General features: G+C 42.1%; 1 protein-coding gene across 2 annotated transcripts in view; it reads left to right on the top strand.

Annotated features, from left to right (window-relative positions):
- The window catches only part of WDR26 (WD repeat domain 26), a 37811-nt gene extending 22362 nt beyond the window's left edge, over positions 1–15449 (top strand). For both annotated transcript variants that reach the window (XM_055323888.1, XM_055323887.1), the window contains exons 8-14: positions 897–1037; positions 4277–4396; positions 6101–6246; positions 6532–6610; positions 6888–7017; positions 10127–10312; positions 13457–15449. In XM_055323888.1, the coding sequence (XP_055179863.1) occupies positions 897–1037; positions 4277–4396; positions 6101–6246; positions 6532–6610; positions 6888–7017; positions 10127–10312; positions 13457–13482 (828 nt within the window). In that variant the 3' untranslated portion in view covers positions 13483–15449. The remainder of the gene's footprint in view (positions 1–896; positions 1038–4276; positions 4397–6100; positions 6247–6531; positions 6611–6887; positions 7018–10126; positions 10313–13456) is intronic.
- Positions 15450–19746: the final 4297 nt, after the last annotated feature.

The following is a 19746-nucleotide window of genomic DNA, read 5'->3' on the forward strand; positions in this document are numbered from 1 at the left end:
GAGAGTTCAGCGAGGTATTGTTAGTGAACAGTGCTGACACTGATTAGCACTAAATATGTGGCAGCCTTGCTGGCAGGAAGGTGAGGTGGTGCAGGTACTTGGGCAACAGTGTGGCAGTTCCTCAAAACCTGAGACCTGGAGTTCACAGCTTCACTCCTGTGTGTGTTCCCATAGGAAAAAAAAATGTAGGTCTGCATAAAAACATGTTCATGGTCCTAGCAGCGTTGTATATGTAGCCAAAAACTGGCCACAGTCCAGATGTTCATTAGTTTAAACCAAATATGGTTATCCGTAAAATGAAATATCGAACAATGAAAAGGAGTCAGATGCTGGCACATGCTGCAGCATGGATGAACCCTGGAAACATTATGCTGAGTGAAAACCTAGTTACAGAAAACCCCACGTTGTATGATCCTGTGGATATGAAATGTCCAGAACAGGTGAATCTATGGAGAAAGAGGCCATGGGGGGCGGGGTGGGAAGCAATATACTCTGTGAATATACTCAAGGTCACTGGATTGCATACTTTGAGGGGTGAGTTTTATGGAGTATAAGTACTTTCTCAGTCAAGATGTTTTCAGAAATGAATTGGAGGTAGCTCTTTGTGCACCTGCTCACAGTTTCCTCGGAAGATTCACAGGGACTGTGTCATCTCTGTTTCCACCCAGGACACTGTGAGTGGTGCATAGTAGATGCTTACTAGCTATTGCAGTGTGGGTGAGGCTTTGTGAAGCAAGCTGTTGGGGCTTCGGGTAGGGGGAAAATTGGTGAAATCTGTGAAAATTTCCTCAGATTTAATTACATCATCGAAGTATATCCTTGCAGCTATTTAAGTTCTGATGCCAGAAAACCATGGACTTTGGGGACTCTAACCAAGTCCTCTCTTTGCCTCCTAGGATACACATCTGCTAAAACTGCTTAAAACCTTAGAAGGACATGCTTACGGCGTTTCCTACATCGCGTGGAGTCCAGATGACAACTATCTTGTTGCTTGTGGCCCAGACGACTGCTCTGAGCTTTGGCTTTGGAATGTCCAAGTGAGCATGTCCCATCCTTGCTTTAGCCCTTTCCTACAGCGTGATCAGCCTGCACATCCTCCTTCTAACTTGTTCTCCCTCACTAGAGCACAGCTGTTCAGCCTCAGTTACCAGAGTGTGTGTCCCTTGTAAAAGAGAATTCGGCGAATGGAACCCAGGTGTCCAAGCTTTTAAATTAAGTATTATGCTGAGCGTACTAAAGTTTTTAAAGAAGGACGAAAGAGTATTTTCAGAAATGTGCTTTGTACTGTGGAATTCTTACTATTTACTGTGGTACTTTTGCCTCCATTAGTAGTTTGATGATTGTACACAAAATTTACCATTCGAGTGTGCAAGCATCTGCACAGAACCAGATTTCTCATTCTGGTGGCGATCACACCATTATCTCCTTACCATGTTTACTATGTTGATTTAACTTAGAAAAAGTAATATTACAGTACTTTTAATAAGGGCTTTATTACTATTTCTAAACAAAGGGTAACCTCTATCCAGGGTCCTTTTTTTTTTTTTTTTTTTGTCTTAACAAAAATTAGCATTAAGTTCATTCCATTATTTTTCTATACTATGTTTTAGAAACTTTATAGTTGCAATTTGATTTATTTTAACTCCATTCTATAACATGATGGTTAAATCCTGTTCTTTTCATTATTCTGACCTGAGGCAAGGGCATGGTCTGGGCTGTGGTCTGAGTTGTGTGCGTTGACAAGGTAGGACCGTGAGTCCGGGGACCTGTACGTGAGTTGGTTTTTAGTGAGAGAGTGGAGCTAAAGCTGTGCACGAGTGTGCAGAGGACAGAATGAATACTGAAACACGCCTGCGAATGGTATGCCAGGATTCTCACTCTGCTGCCACACAGTGTGCTTTTCTTACTGCTCACTTATATTTACGTTTCAGCCCCAGCTTTTCAGTAGGAAAGCTGTCAAATATTTTTTTTTTATTTTTATTTATTTATGATAGTCACACAGAGAGAGAGAGAGAGTGAGGCAGAGACAGGCAGAGAGAGAAGCAGGCTCCATGCACCGGGAGCCCGACGTGGGACTCGATCCCGGGTCTCCAGGATCGCTCCCTGGGCCAAAGGCAGGCGCTAAACCGCTGCGCCACCCAGGGATCCCGGAAAGCTGTCAAATATTAAGTGGAGGAGGGATCCCTGAGTGGCGCAGCTGTTTGGCGCCTGCCTTTGGCCCAGGGCGCGATCCTGGAGACCCAGGATCGAATCCCATATCGGGCTCCCAGTGCGTGGAGCCTGCTTCTCACTCTGCCTGTGTCTCTGCCTCTCTCTCTCTCTCTGTGACTATCATAAAATAAAAATTTAAAAAAAAAATTTTTTTTTAAATATTAAGTGGAGGAGTACAATGGTGACCCTCACCTACTACCTTGGATTCAGCGATCAGTATTGTGCATATTTTGTGTGTACACATGTGTGCATACACACTCATGTACATCCATGTCCAAAACACTTGGAAGGAAATTACAAATATGATGTTTTACTGCAAGTACTTGAGTGTATATCTTCTAGAAGGTAGCATTCTCCTGTATAACATCTCATTATCTTATCTAAGAACATTAGCTATAATTAATTCTTTAATATCTAACTTTTTGTTCCGTAATTAAAAATCCCCAGATTTTTAAAAGTCTTTACGGCGTTTTTATCTAACCAGTGTGTGATTGGTGTTTGTTTGAGTTCAGGGGATGGCAGAGCACAGAAGAGAATAGACGACTTTCCCTCGGTAGAGCAGACTTGAGGAATCGGGCCTTAGAGACAGAAAGGGGTCTTTTCCGTTAAAGCTTTTTTTCCCCTCAGAGAGAAGACGTACGTGATCCTGATCATACAGTAGTAGACTCAGAATTGATGATGGCTGTAGTCTTCCTTAGAGTCAGTTCTGAGTTTCTAGACAGGTAAAGAGTATTCTAGCTGAACTGTGTTACTGTGCAGTACTGTGCTGACCTGGTTTCCAGTCAGTTTGCACATCATTCCTTTATATTGTTGGGTAGTTTCCTAGTTATAGACTCGCTCATACCTACTGTCCCAGCGCAGCAGGAAAGACCATCTCTGCCTCCAGAACTTAGTGTAGTAACACATCTGTGAACAGAAAATGTGGAGGATTTATCCGTTGCATGTGTACTTACCATTCTGAACTTTTGTTTTAACTGTTTCTGTCTAGCAACCCAAAAAAAGATAAATAGGTGAGAGCAATTAGCAGTACGGGGGAAGGTTTTAAGATTGCAGATTTTTTTTTTTCTTTCTAGTGTAAGGGAGACCTCTGGTTTTCTATTTCTGTGCCCTTTTTGCTTTTTTTACTTGGCCCTGTTCCCTGATCATACACTCCGTTTTCACTTTTTTTTTTTTTTTTTTTTACTTTTGATTATCCATTTCTCACAGGAAAATTACACTCGTGTATTTACTTTTTATTAAACCAAGGGCAGCTATTACCTCTCAGAGCCTGTTTCTAATCCATGAACAAAATGGAATCAAGACTAGATTAAATGGTATGTGTCTACCTTCTAAGTTAAATAACTTAGAAAAAATAACAGAAGGATACCCTAGGGTTGTAACTAGTAAATAGCCTTTCTTACTTGGGAATCCTTTAAAACAGCTCTGCTAAACAGTACAAAGTTCTCTTTTCTGTACATTGAGATAAAATTAGATATCAGAAAAATAATTTTCATTTCTCTCTTCCCATCTTTCCTGCTACATTCTGAGCATCTCGAATATGAAAGTTAACATAATTTAGAACTGCCACACCCTTGCCCTAGTTCAAGGCCCTAGTTTTTCTGTCCATTCATCATGTTCTTGAGGAATTGCTAATGGCAGTCACTATAATTTTAGAATCAAATTTGCAAAGAACTGTTGCCTGAGAAGTGGGAACTTGGAAGGAATAGGCATGTAGCATTGAGCTTTTCATCATTTTACTTGGAGAAAATATGTTTAATTCATAAACATCATTGACTTCAGATGAGAGTTTTGATTAGAGTTTATTTCATGGTACCCATTCTTGGGGTCACCTGTGCCAGGCATCATTCAACTCTTGGGTTCTTTCTTCACATTCTTGATTCCCCTTCCAAGTGCTGCAGTCTTACTATTTGGTTGGATGGTTTTTTTTTGTTAGGCCAATCAGAATAGTTCATTTCTCTAATCAGGAAGACCAAACTACCCTGTTGTTCCAGCTATTTTTTTTCTTTATACAGTCCCTTTAGAAGAGTATCTTGAAGGTCTTACTCACAGTTGTATTTCTCTGTAGACAGGAGAGCTAAGGACAAAAATGAGCCAGTCTCATGAGGACAGTTTAACAAGTGTGGCTTGGAATCCAGATGGGAAACGCTTTGTGACTGGAGGTCAACGCGGCCAGTTCTATCAATGTGTGAGTATTCAGTGCCCCCTTTCAGAAGTCTGCTCCTGTAAAAGCAGCTTTAGATTTGTTTAAAGACTTTGCTTGACTTGATATCTTTTATGAAATATATTCTGTGAAGACCCACTTAGCTTTCTAAATAAGCACTCTCCGAAAGAACTGGTTTTTTTTCTTTTTTTTAACCATTTTTAAACGTTTATACAAAATATAGACTTTAAGTCTAGTAAAACATTAAAAAATTATTTTACTAAATATTTTGTTCTCATAAACAAGTTTCTGATATATAGGATTGAAAATATTCAGGTGGGTTTTTTTTTTTTTGAGGGTTTAGGTTTTTTATATCCAAAATATGCTGAATTACATGAGTTGGCCATCTTAAATATGTGAGAACTAAAGTGATGGCACTACCAGAGAACCTTCAGTGGGATGATGAAAATAAGAAGTGACGTGTTACACTCTCCTGTGAGTGCGGTGCCATCACTGGTTTCTGTGTCTCCCCTTACAACTTGGCACAGTGGGCGCTTCCACTTCCATGTGTGTTTTTAAGACTACAATTAAACAAGATAATGAATCCTGTAAATTATTCAGGGTAGCTAAGATCACCTGTCATAAAGACCTCTGTGTGGCCATTACAAACCACTGGGGTCTCCTGTTAAGCTGGCCATGGGACTCATGGAACCTCGTGTTCTGTCATTGCAGCATGGTTATGAGCCACAAGTTCTTTTCTTCCCCCAGTAGTTTCAACATGCTCTATCCGTGATTTTTCCATAGTTTAAGAAGTTATTTCTGGACTTTTCTGTCCACGGGCTAATATATTGTGTATCATACTACCTGTATTTTTTACTTATTTTTCCTTTGTTTTAATGGAGGCACCATTGACATACCACATTATGTTTCAGGCATACAACATAACGGTTTTATATTCATGTGTGTTGAAACCACAGTCACTGCCCATTACCATACACAGGTGTGATGAGGACTCTTAAGATTTACTCTCTAAGCAACTTCCAAATACACAGTACAGCTAGCCCCCATGCTGACTTGACAGCAGTGACGCCGTTGATTCTTGAGTCCCTGGCTGACCTCAGGATGACCGTGTGTGTGTCTCTGCTGACCCGCAATCCCTACAGTGTGGACACCTTCCAGGCCCAGAACTTGGCAGCTCCCTCATCTGTGGAATGGGATGCTTCTCAGAACTTTGAATATTCAGCAAGATAATGATCCTTAGAGCTTTGATCTGTAGAACACATTTACAAATTTGGTGATGTTTTTAAAATGTAACAGATTCTGAGTTCCGTAAAGCTGTAACTAATGGTTTGGTAATCTTTTCCATATCACCACTTCTGAATAGTGTAGGACAGATCCCAGTATACCGCATTTAAAAGAATGTTTGAATTCATTTCCAATAGTAGTGAGACCTTCACTTGGAATTTAAGGATTCTTTCTTTCTTTGTGTATGGTTTATTTATTTGTGCCCGGCTGGTTATTGAAGGGAAGACAAATTTTACAAGAGATTCTCTCCCTTTACCCCGAAGGTACTATTGTAATGAAATTTGACCTATATTCAAATTTTCATGATTAAAACCACTTATGGAACAATTAAGTCAAGCAGGAAAAAACAAACTTATTACAAAAAGACGCTGCTAAGAGATTCTTTCTGTTCTTTGCTTTCCTGGTGTGGTTTCCTAATGGAAATAATAATGAATTTCTCCTCAGGATTTAGATGGGAACCTCCTTGACTCCTGGGAAGGGGTAAGAGTGCAATGCCTTTGGTGCTTGAGCGACGGGAAGACAGTTCTGGCATCAGACACACACCAGCGGATCCGGGGTTACAACTTCGAGGACCTCACAGATAGGAACATGTAATTAGTTTTTATATCCATTAAATAATTATTTGATTAATATTAAAATGTGTGGTGGAACTTGATATTTTAGAAGAGTTTTTGTGTTTTGGTTTGAATTTGGATTGGTAATCAGGAGATGTTAGCAAGCATTAACTCACAGTTTTTTTCTTGATTGAAATACAGTGTGTCATACTGATTACAGACAGAATTGCAGTGTTTAAGCTAGAACATTTTATGTTTTGATAATTTGAATGTTCTTGATTCTTAGTATGTTGCTTTTGACAGATTATTTTCTGGTTACAGAGTACAAGAAGATCATCCCATTATGTCTTTTACTATTTCCAAGAATGGCCGATTAGCTTTGTTAAATGTAGCAACTCAGGTAAGTTTATTATAATTATAAAGATTTAGCTTAGTTCAAAATGGAATAGGATTGTTGGTGTATGAATATATAAATGAATGTGTTTACACTTTCTTAAATTTTACTGTATGTGTTTGATCCTTAAGTTTGTAGCGTCAACTAGAAATTTATCAGACCATTGGCATTTTGCACAAATAGAAATTGAAAATGTTCCATCAGTCAAAGAGATATTCAGATTACTTTTTAAGATTCTTTTGAGTAGAGGTGGAATAAATATGTCTATTATCTTTGCCTTCAGGGAGTTCATTTATGGGACTTGCAAGACAGAGTTTTAGTAAGGAAGTATCAAGGTGTCACGCAAGGGTTTTATACGATTCATTCATGTTTTGGAGGCCATAACGAAGACTTCATCGCTAGTGGCAGTGAGGGTAAGTTGTGTGTGTCACCATCAGTGCGCCTGTGGGGACAGGGTGGGAGCTCCGTAATTGCCTCAGTGGCTGAGAGAGCCATGTCTCCAGGCAAATGCAGGGTGTTAAATGAAAAATTGCTTATAGAGTTTTATTTCTCTGGTACACTGTTCATTTCCCCTTTTTGGAACGACTTGAGTTCTCCATAATGTCACAGCCATGCCCATTCTGGCCACGTGGAGGTGTGCTCGATGCATGTGTCAAATCAAGATTTAGTTAAACCAGTACTCTCTTGTGATGATGTGCCAGGGGTTTGTAGTGTCTATAATAAAGTCAGGGTTGATTATGATGTTTTACCTGAACTTAGACAAAATCGACTCTATTTAGGATCTGCAGTGTTTCTTTGATGGCCAAAGAGAAGCATTTAGTTTGAGGATTCTTATGGTCTCAGAAAAGCTGAAGTTCTAGAATCATCTTTCCTACCTTTCTGAAAATCCGTACTCTCCAGTTTGATAACATCAATATTCTAGGCAGCCCTGTTCCTAAAGTAGTCTATCTGTCTCATTTATAGAAGAAGTTGTTTGCAATATGCAGCACAGATAGGCGCATCAGTATTAAAAGTAAGTGTGCTTCTGAAGGCATTAGAAACACAGGTAATGGCAAAGAGTGGCAAAACCTCACTCAGCCCCCACTGTTCTGCTCTGGGTGCTACAGCAGCACAGCAAACAGATGGAACCTAATCTTAGAGCACAGACCAGGGGCCCAAATTCTGCTGGTGCTGCATTTATCATCCAAGGTGTCAATCACCCAGCTTGATGAAAAACTGATATCTGTAGATAAGAGGATCACAGAGAAACACATGCATTTCCCCTTTGTGTATAAGGGGAAATTTATACAACTCTTGATTTCATCTCGGGTCATGATCTCAGGGTTGTGGGATAGAACCCTGTATCGGGCTCCCTGTTCAGGGAGGCTGCTTGAGGTTCTCTCTCTCTCTCTCTGCCCCTCCCCTCCACTTGCACTCTTAAAAAAAAAAAAAAAAGAAGAAGAAGAAGAAGAAAGAAAAAATCAGATAAGATTAAGAAGAGAGACAAATGGTTTGTAGGGAACACTTTGAAAAGTTCACATCTTCCAGTTATATTCTCCCAGATTCTGCACTGGCTCCTCTGTGACACGGTCCAAGCACGTGATGTTTCTGCCTGCTTGTTCTCACCTCCACCTATGCTCCAAGTCTCCCTCCTGAGCTCTGCTCAGCCCTGCTCCTGGTGGGCTTCCCTCCCAGTTATGCTCCTCAGTCTTTCCAAACATCACATGGACCCTAAGAGGTCCTTCAGAATATGTGTAGCTGCCATCATCTCTAGTGATGCCAGTCCTTTTATTTTAAAGCCCAAGTTAACTTTGAATTAATGATGAATTATTATTAATCAGACCACATTCTGTTTATGAACAGAATGAATGTTCTGTGAAATGTAACTGAAGAGATGAGGGTTCTCACAACTTAGGTGATGTAGAATGGTTCTGAGAAACGTTTTTAACACCAAGTGGACATAGTGAATGTACTGTGTCCCAAGTCAATCACATTGATCCATTTGCCATTTATTTACAGGGAATATATTCCAGGAACCTTCCAAATCCCCAAATACATAAATGCTGACATAAAATAGAACAGTTGGAAAACCCTTCCCCAAAAAAGTTAGGCCGTTATTCAGGCTTTTTCAGTGTGCTAGCAATATGTAGAAAAACCTGCTTTATTTTTTACCCTCGCAAAAGCACTGAGTTCCAGGAACCATGGCAGCCAGCAGAGCTCACATAGCAAGACTGTTGCTCTGACCCTGACTCCTTCAAGTCACAAGGTCTGCTGTCTCTTCAGCAAACACCTTCTTGGGGGATCCCTGGGTGGCGCAGCGGTTTAGCGCCTGCCTTTGGCCCAGGGCGCGATCCTGGAGACCCAGGATCGAATCCCACGTCGGGCTCCCGGTGCATGGAGACTGCTTCTCCCTCTGCCTATGTTTCTGCCTCTCTCTCTCTCTCTGTGACTATCATAAATAAATAAAAATTAAAAAAAATATTAAAAAAAAAAACAAAAAAACACCTTCTTGGATGTATGCTCACAAAACATCTCACACCAGCAGTGGGCAGGTGCCTTCACACTTTTCACACTAACGTGAACTTCTTCAGTTTAAGGGGGAAGCGTACCCAACCTGCTGTTTTATCTTATTTTAATGTTAGATGTTTGGAAACCAGGACAGAATCTTTTACCACAAATGAGCTACTTCTCAGCACTCAGATTTGCTCAGTGGAGAGCATGTCCGCCGGGCACTCCCACACTGGCCCCCAGGTGACTGCACATCTTCAGGGGGAGCCCTTCTGTAACTCACCCAGGACCCTGCCTTCTGTTTAAGAATTGTCACCTGGACATAGGTCCCTCTTTACAGTAACACGTGGTGTTGACTCTGTGCCAGGCTCTGTTCAGAGCTCTTTTCATACACAAACTAATTTTGCCCTCCCACCATGCTGAGGTCAGTTCTATCCTCATGTGCAGATGAAGAACCCGAGTGGGTGCTGTGTCCAGGTTACGGGGCCTGTCAATGGAAGGCGAGCGCAAGTTGGGTGGTCAGACTCCAGAGCATACTCTATACCACCTCCCTGGGAAGGGTAGGAGCACAGCACCCACCTGGTTCTTCACCACACTGGTGGTGAAAACTATAGATCCACCACATGAGTTGTCTACATGGCGAATACTCCGCAGAGGTTTCACTGTCCTCTGTGCTATGGCTGTTCTTGGGTTTGGACGCGTCACAGTTCCATCACATCCCCTTTCCAGTGTTTATCGCCTCTGTCCTCGATTTGTTTACATTGAGAGATTTTGACTGTAACCCATTACTTAGGTATTAAAGAATATTGCGACTTGGTGATGACTTGAGAGCTAATCAGTCACCTTTACCAGAGGAAATGTATGTTTTGTTAAAATGGCATTTTGCATAAAGTAGTTTATTAAACTATTCACATCATATTAACTTCTGGTAATCAAGTCGTATGTTCTATGTGTAATGAATGATAAATTTAAGATCAGTTGGTTTTGTTAATATAGAAAACTCCCTGACTTTCCTCTGAATTACTGTCTATTCAGATCACAAGGTTTACATCTGGCACAAACGTAGCGAACTGCCAATTGCGGAGCTGACAGGGCACACACGTACAGTAAACTGTGTGAGCTGGAACCCACAGATCCCATCCATGATGGCCAGCGCCTCAGACGACGGCACTGTTAGGATATGGGGACCAGCACCTTTTATAGACCACCAGAATATTGAAGGTAACATGGCCGCACGCCATTCCCATGTTTTCTCTGGGTGAAACCTTGCCCTGCTTATTGTAAAGTGGCAGTACTTTTAAGTGTGGGATATAATCTATTTTGTCCTTTATTTAGAGATTATATATTCTCTCCACAGAAGGAGTTTAATAATCTGAGATATGGGTGGGTGTGTGGGTGTGTCTGGTGCATGTGCGTATGTATGGCATTGGTATGTGGTGTGTGTATGGTGTGTGTGTGTGTGTGTGTGTGTGTGTGTGTGTGTGAGCACACCTGTGGCACAGGTGCGTGTGTGTCTCCGGCATGTATGCATGGACGTATGTGCGTGTGTGTGTGGTTGTGTATGTGGTGTGCATGCAAGTGTGTGGTGGTGACGGTTGTTGAAGATGAATAGGAAACATGCCACCTCGTTTACAGCCACGTAGCTGTTTAGTATTTTCAGTTCAGCAATCTTGAAAATCTTCCTCCATGATTCAGGAGGCATTTTATACTTTACATATGCATGAGAACTAGCTAGTATACAAAATTTGAACAACTTCAGAACAATTTGCTCTAGAAAAGAAGCCCCTATAACACCACGTGGCACCCAGGCCCCTGTGCACTGTGGATAATGGGTAGAGAGGAGACCCCAATCTGTCCTGTGCCTCGGCGCCAGGCAGCAGGGGTGCCATCGTCACAGCGCTATGAAACCCTCATTTCCATGGGGGAGAAGACAAGAGTCACAGTCCTGAGTCTGAAGGGTTTTCCCACTACCTGGTGATGCTGGGGAAGCAGACTGTGAACCCATGGCTCAGTTGAGCAAGATATTTGTGCTGGAGGGAAGACAAACAGAGCAAGTGGAATATTTTGTTTGATTAGAAGGAAGCAAGTTACCCTGAAAACAGATGAAGAGAATTTAGTTCGCCAGCCGTGGTCAGGTGAGAGTACGGTGCATGAAGAGGACTTAAGTGAAGAAGTTTGAAAACCACTGCTCATTCATTCAGAGCCTGAATGACCTTTCTGGTTTGTGGCACTGCAGGACCGGCCAATGTTCCTCTGGGAAATCCAGTGCAACAACCAAGACCCCTTGCCTCCTTTCGATGTCTGGTTAGGTTTCAGGCCCCACTCTCAAAGCTAGATGTTTTGATCTATAACTGTGATTATATGTTTCTCTAATTTTATTAGTCACTGGGAAGTTATTTCTTCAAGGAAGCATATTCAATTTGAAGACATAGGAAATGTTAGGTATATAGTAATAGATTTACCTGGTGAGCAGATCTACTTATGTCTCTTACTGCTTATTCCTCTTACTGCTGTGAAGTAAGAGCTGCCCCACCGTTTGGTGGATGGAGTTAATGTGGACACACGCTGTGAGCCATATCTAGGTCAAACTCAGCAACTTTGCCTTGTGTTTGGGCAACATAGGTACAGCCATAGAGATGTTCATTTATACCTCTAACAGGAAAACAGTTTTTATAAAACTAGATACTTGGGGATACCTGGGTAGCTCAGCGGTTTGGCGCCTGCCTTGGCCTGGGCGCAATCCTGCGATTCTGGGATCAAGTCCTGCGTTGGGTTCCCAGCATGGAGCCTGCTTCTGTCTCTCTATCATAAATAAATCTTAAAAAAAAAAAAAAAAAAAAAAAAAAAAAAAAACTAGATACTTGGTTATGTGCCTTTTATGTAGGTGTCTTTCGGTTCTTTTACCCCTAAAAAAATTTTTTTTAACTAATTAAAGTAATACCTGTTTGAAATAGAAATTTTGAAAAACAGAAGAGGAGACTAAAGAAAATGACATTCAAATATCATGATACTGTAATATACTATAAGTCATTTAAACAAAACTGTTTGACTTAACTCCATTTCAGACTTTTTTTTTTTAAGTTTTTTATTCATGAGAGACACAGAGAGGCAGAGACATAGAGGGAGAAGCAGGCTCCCTGTGGAGAGCCCGATATGTATCTCGGTCCTAAGACCCCAGGACCACACCCTGAGCTGAAGGTAGATGCTCAACCACTGAGCCACTCAGGTGCCTCTTCATTTCAAAAACGAGTTTGCTGCCTTTTATTTTATTTTATTTTATTTTATTTTATTTTATTTTATTTTATTATTTTATTTTATTATTTTAAGATTTTATTTATTCCTGAGAGATAGAGAGAGAGGCAGAGACACAGGCAGAGGGAGAAGCAGGCTCCATGCTGGGAGCCCGATGCAGGACTTGATCCTGGGACTCCAGGATCATGCCCTGGGCCAAAGGCAGGCGCTAAACTGCTGAGCCACCCAGGGATCCCCAATTTGCTGCCTTTTATTAGAACAGTAGAGTTCCTTACTGTATCTTTTTTTTTTTTTTTTTTTTTTACTGTATCATTTTGAGGAATAAGCAGAGTGGAATAGGCTCGAGCACTGACATACTACAATGCTAATGAACCTCCAGAATGACAGGCCCAGGTGCAGGACACCGGACTCAGAAGACCACGTGGAATGTCCCTCATGGGCAGATCCACAGAGACAAAGTAGACCAGTGGGTGACTGAGGGCTGGGCACTGCCGCGTGTGTATGACTGCTGACTTCTGATGAAAATGTGTGAAAATTGATTGTGGTGATGGTTGTACAGCCCTGAGAATATCCTGATAATAGCCAATGAACTCTACGCTTTAAAGGCATGCTTGTATAGTATGTGAGTTATGTCCAGGAGGCTTGTTGCCTGTTCCCAAAAACAGACAGTTGGGAAGATAGCGCAGAATCTCAGGCTGAGCACACAGTCCCAGGCACCCTCCTACCTTGGCCTACCAGGTCGTTTGCTCTTCCTTCCTTTTGTAATCTATTCATGAGCATAAAGATTTCTGTTCCACATAACTATTTCAAGGTTCATTTTTAAAGTATGAGATTCTAATTTGATTATTCACTTGGGTTCTCCAATAATCAGAATAATGAATTTAGACTATAACATATAGGCTAAGACTTGATACGGACATGTTGTAAAGATTATGATGGAAATGCTAAGAACTTGCCATGGTGTGATTGCTTTTCAGTGGTAGTACGGTTTGTAATGTCATGATCCTGATAATTAAAACTTTCTAACTGGTGACTTTTTTCTTCCCTTTCCCTCTTCCCTTCCCCCCCTCCCCTCCCCTCCCCCCCAACACATTTCATCCTGTCTTCATTCAGAGGAATGCAGTAGCATGGATAGTTGATGGCGAATGTGGAGCAGACGACTTCTGTTTAACTTAAAATTAGTCGTATTTTAATGGCTTGGGATTTGGTGCAAACACACATGATTGATAGCTGGACAGACATGCTCGTCATGAAAAAAGAACCATTTCTGAAGCCCGATTGGGGCCAAACATTTACACCTTGCTTCATAGTAACCAGTTGAGATGAAGCACGTCGTTAGAACGTTGTTGGACACCATGTTGAATTATCCCCCCATCGGTTGTGAAGAACTGTGCTACATTCAGGCTTACCCATTGAACTCAGTATATATATTTTTTTCCCTCCTGCCTTTTGCCTGGTGGGATACCATTCTTGTTGCTCTTCTGTGTAATGAAGTTTAAATGCTTGTTTGGAAAACTTTATTTAACAGTTTAGAAGGCTTGATAGAAGGAGTGCATTAGTCTGAAGAGTATACATTGGATAGGAAAGAATTTCCTTCTTTTGTTTCTCCAAATCTTTCCGCCTTATTTAGCTTGAGATCTTTGCAGCTTGGTTCATGGATTCTAGCCTTGCCCGTTGCGCAGTATATACTGATCCAGATGATAAACCAGTGAACTATGTCAAAAGCACTCTCAATATTACATTTGACAAAAAGTTTTGTACTTTTCACATAGCTTGTTGCCCCGTAAAAGGGTTAACAGCACAATTTTTTAAAAATAAATTAAGAAGTATTTATAGGATTAAAGTGACTTCATTTGTATACATTTGGAATCTAAACCAGCTTCAAAAAGTTTCCTCTCTGACTTAGATATTACGCAGTATAACTGATGCTCTTCTGGAACCCCACGTGAGACTTGCCCAGAAACAGTGCTTGGAAGGACATGGCACAGGAGACCCAGAGTCCCACCGGGAAGGTTTCCCCCCTTTTGTTTTATTCCTGAAGGAACATCAGTACCTGATGTTGAAGAAATTCAAGATTCAAAAAGAGAATTGTAAATCTCTACTGACAGGAGAGATGAATAGTCAGTTTAAGTTTCCAGCCTGGGAAGGTGTTCTGGTGCAAAATCAGCAGGCGAGTGGAGCCGAGGCATAACCACTGGGGGAGTCCAAGGATGTTTGAGCTTGTCCGGAGTATCAGCAGGTTACAGACAGGCCAAACTGGGTTTAACACCTCATAGTCATTGGTCTTAGTGGCCCTCACTATTTTGTCCCATAGAGAGACCTAAGTCCAGACTGCTCCTCCTTAGTTTTCCAGGTATTGCCATACTGAACCTCATTCTACACTGGTGCTCTGGGTAGTCCTTGCCTTCCCCTCCCCTTAGTTGAAGGAAAGGTCTCCTTCGTGGGAAAGCACTTTTAATCTTGAGAATTTCACATTTAATTAAAGTAAGCCAGAAGCCTGATGTTCACTTGTGCTTTTAAACCCTGTAACAGCTGAATGCAGCCGACTTCATCTCCTTTGAGACTCCTTTCCCTTGTCAGCAGAGGCTCCCAGGGGCCCAGCTGTTAGGCTGGGAGGAGGAGTGGGAGCACCCCTGAGATAAGATTCTGGCCAAGGAAAGGGCCTGTCTGTGCTAAGTCCCTTTGGGGCCCAGCTAGACCTACAGTCTGTCACCGCCCCAAGTGGGCATTATCAGGACCCAGAGCGGCAGGGGGAAAGGCTTCAGTGTCAGGAATCCTCCCGGGGTGCAGGCTGGGCTACAGAGAGGGGAGAGGACAGACAAATGCAATTGGCCTTAACATAGCATGGGTCCTCCCAGAAGCTCACAGAGTAAGACAAAGTGGCAGACCGTGGGCAGCAGATTATTTTATCAAATTGGTATGTAAAAGATTTCTTTAAGCTCCATTTTGCAGAGACCACCACTTAGAGAATCAAGAATTCCTGTTTTGATACTTCTGAGTTACAAATAAGTATATGTTACAGTTTATCTGGTACTTCATTTTTCTTAACTCCAATTACTTTTTACTTTGAGCTTGAATAAAAGTCTTCATTGGTATCTGTAAGTAACTAAGTGGCAACTTCTCTTTACATCAGTGCAGTTCAACCCGTTCCTGGTGTTAGTGATTTGGTAAACCTCAAAACCGTTAATGCAACCCAGTCTCCAGAAACATCTGAACGTTTCTGTAGGCCGCCGCGGCTTACAGATCGAGTCGCCATGTGCCCTGGTAGGTTCCGGGGCGGCTTGGCCATAAGTCTGTGCCTGCTTTGCCCAGCCAGCCCCAGATCTGAGTTTTTCCCTTAGAAACACTGTTAAAAAAAAAAAAATGGCATAGAAGTGAGGCACATTTTACGAAGAACCTAACTATTTAAGTTAACCTAACTTAACGCGGAGTAGCAACTATGCAAAGGTCCGCATAGCAGCTAGGGGAGCGCCTGCACCCACCTACTTGCTGCAGCAGCCCAAGCACACCAGCAGCATTTAGGCCGGCGTGCTGCACAGGGACTGCTTGGCGAGGTGACCAGCGAAGAGACCTAGGACTGGCCAACCCATAGCTATAACCGGACAGCCTCCAATAGCGCTATAGTCTGTAGGCTCCAGAGTGAGGATCCTGGCAAGCCGGCACGGGATACTGACAAATGTATAAATGAAAAGTACCAATACTTTTTGCACATAGATCAAACTAGAGTGGGGAATTTTGGCTCCAAAAATCAGGTTAGTAGGCTCACTTCCATGTGCTTAAAAATGTTTTTGTTGTTATTCATTGATTAAGGGCTAGCGCAAGTATGAAATTAAATGTCTTTTTCCTCCAAACACTTGGTTATGGGTAGTAGAGCGTTGGATGTGAGAATCAGGTGGACTGGGGGGGGGGGGGGTGATGAAGAGTTGGGGGGTGGGGGCTAGGTGTGGGCATGGCACAGCTTTCCTTCGGGTCTGGGTATCCTTAGTGGTTGCACCAGTTGCATTTCTACTCCTCTAGGCCAGGTAAATGTGTTGCATTAAACCAGGTAAGTAGTCTAAACAGGAGGTTTGCAAGCATCCCCAAAGACCAGCCCATTTTAGTGGGTGGGAGGACAGGCAGGGCTTACCTAGCTTTAAACATGAATGAGGTGATGGAAAGAACCTGCTAGTTGAAAGGGGAAAAAATCCCAATTTCTGTCTGTATTTTCATGTGAGCTCACACTCGTAGAAATAGGGCGCTTTCTGTTCTCCCTCCAGAACGGCGTTCTGTGACATTAATAGCAAACCTTCTTCCCCACCCCACCCCACCCCCATCTTGAAATTTTCTTTTTTAGGCTGTTGTTTCCTGCACACGAGAACTGACCCTACCACCTCTACTCAGCGGTCAATACCGCACACCTCTTGAAAGGGAGATCTCTGTGTCAGTTTCTCTGACAGCAGAAGAATGACTACTCTTGAGTGGGGAGGACAGAAGACAGTTTCCTTAATATCCTTTGTGTCCCATCTCTAAAATGTGCAGATATCTAGATTTCATTTAGACTTTAGCAGCTCTCTTTTGGCCTTACACTCCAAAACATGCATTTTCAAAACTGTATCTGATTTAGCATAAACAGCTAACTTTAAAAGAAGAGGTGAATTTGCATTTATTTACACTTAGACACTTTCTAAAAACAGGGTGAACTTAATTGAAAGTTTCAGTGTTAAGCTATTGTTACAGTAGCTGCCCTATAGTTGCAGAAACAAAAACTGTAAAACCCGTCCCCTGTCCACTTAATCCAGATAGGCTGGATTTAATGAAACTAATAGTATAAAAATTTTGTGTGTGTGTGTGTGTGTGTTGTCTGTGTGGGAGAGAGAGAGAACTTAATTCATAAAGAGTCCTAGAAACTGCTTTCTGGGTTCTTGTCATTTTACTAAGTCTCGTGCATGTGTGACGTGCCCTTTCTGAGTTTAGGGTCTGGTTAATACTGGTATATTTTTATAAGATTGAGATGTGTCCCCATCTTTAACTCAAGCATTTTCATTATCAGGGTCAATGTGCTAAAACCGAATCGTAACATTTTTAGGCACAGATGGAAAAAGATGTCATTGGCTCCTTTGAATGTGTGTGTGTGGCGAGGGGAAAAGATCCGCAGAAGCATGTTTGTACTTACAAACCAAGCTGTAGAGATCAAGGAAAGAACTTGAGTGCTGATCTCAAGATACCTAACTTGTCGAGATTCCCATGGCATTGTGGTGGAGCTAGTTAACACTTAGAGCTTTTGGTCTGTAATAACTATTTGCTATGGACTGATTTCCGTGTTTCAAAGGATTGTGTTATTAAATTTGGGGGGTTCTGTTTTTTTTTTTTTTTAACTGCCTCAGATTCTATTTAGTAGTTTAAATTTCTTTGCTTTATTATTTCATTAAAGCATAAAAAATTTCAGGTCTCATATTTATTTTCACTTGTTCTACTAATTATTTACAAAACACCCTTTGTTAACTTTTATTTTATAAATGTGTAGTATATTAAACGTCTTAAAATTTTGTTCAATTGAAACTACATTAACTTTGATTTGCTTTAATGGGATTTTTTTTTAAATACACCTTTTCCATGTCAGTGCGTAGCACCTAACCAATCGTTTGTATTCCCTTTCAATCCAATAAACAGAATGAATAAGACATCATGGCTGTGTCAGCTCTCCTCATGTCCATTAACGTGAGTGCTTAGATGGCACTGCTTCTAATAGTTGATTTGCTGAGTTTGACCCCCATATATTTACTGGGTGTCTCTAAGTTGCTGTCAAAGGAAGCACCTCAAGTGTTCGGCTCCCTTTTTTTAAAAGAGGCAGTTGTGCAAGAAGAGGTGCTCAACTGACTCAGTAGGTGGAATGTTTGACTTGATCTCAGGGTCATAGGTTCGAGCCTCACATTCGGTATAGAGATTACTGAAAATTTTCAAAAAATAAAGGACAATCATGGACTAGAGAAATTTAGGCAACACTTGAATTTTATTTATATTTTAAAGATTAATTCAGAGAGAGAGCACAGGGGTCTGGGCAGAGGGAGAGGGGGAGAGACGATCTCAAGCAGACTCCATGCCGAGCACAGGGCTCAATCCCACAACCCAAAGATCACAACCTGAGCCAAAAATGAAGAGTTGGACACTCAACCAATGGAGCCACCCAGGTCCCCCAGGAGCATATTCTTGCATCTCAAAGGAATCCAATGCCTGCCCCATTTTGTTCAAAGATATTACTGCATCTGAAACTATGCATTAGGAATTGCATATGTTGGGTAGCCCGGTGGCGCAGCGGTTTAGTGCCGCCTGCAGCCCGGGGTGTGATCCTGGAGACCCGGGATCGAGTCCCACATCGGGCTTCCTGCATGGAGACTGCTTCTCCCTCTGCCTGTGTCTCTACCTCTCTCGCTCTCTCTGAATGAATAAATAAATAAATCATTTTTTTAAAAAAAGGAATTGCAGGGATCCCTGGGTGGCGCAGCGGTTTAGCGCCTGCCTTTGGCCCAGGGTGCGATCCTGGAGACCCAGGATCGAATCCCACGTCGGGCTCCCGGTGCATGGAGCCTGCTTCTCCCTCTGCCTGTGTCTCTGCTTCTCTCTCTCTCTCTGTGCGACTATCATAAATAAATGAATGAATGAATGAATGAATGAATGAATGAATGAATGAATTGCATATGTTAGAGAAAATATACTTTCAGTTTGAAATTAAAATTTATTTCCTAATGAATAATTACAATTTTTTTTTTTTTAAGATTTACTTGAGAGAGAGCAGGAGCAGAGGAGGGAGAGGCAGAGGAAAAGGGAGAAGCAGACTCCCTGCTGAGCAGGGAGCCCCATGCATTGCTCGACCCCATGTCCTGAGCCTAAGGCAGGATGCTTAACCGCCTGAGCCACCAGGTGCCCCATCTATAGTTATTTAAAGATCTCCTTGGAGAGGGCCACCTGGGTGGCTCAACCAGTTAAGCGTCAGACTCTGGATCTCAGCTCAGGCCTTGATCTCAGGGTGGTGAGTTCAAGCTCTGCATTAGGCTCTGTGCTCAGCACAAAAAAAGCTCTTGGGGGAAAGCATTGAGTGTGTACCAACTCACAGCACTTCAGTGCTTCTGAGAAAAGGGAGAGAAAATCAGTTCCTTGTGGGGGAGAGTGATTACACAAGTGAGCTTTAGGAGGCTTCCTGTAAGGAGCAGAGTCGTGCACGGAAGGACGCTCCCCTGTGAAGCATCAGTGCTAGGCGGGCTGGTGGTGGGGTCTGCGGTATCCTGAGGAACAGGTGGGAGAAGCCTTTCCATTTGTTTTCTGTAAATACAGCTCAACTCTGTAGACTTGGAAACGCAAAGCCTATTCATCTGTGTTTTAGCTCTCTGGCCAGCCCCCAGGACCTGGGATAATTTCCCAACCAAATC

This window comes from Nyctereutes procyonoides, unplaced genomic scaffold (assembly GCF_905146905.1).
Source record: "Nyctereutes procyonoides isolate TBG_1078 unplaced genomic scaffold, NYPRO_anot_genome, whole genome shotgun sequence".
In the NCBI taxonomy this organism is placed as follows: Eukaryota; Metazoa; Chordata; class Mammalia; order Carnivora; family Canidae; genus Nyctereutes; species Nyctereutes procyonoides.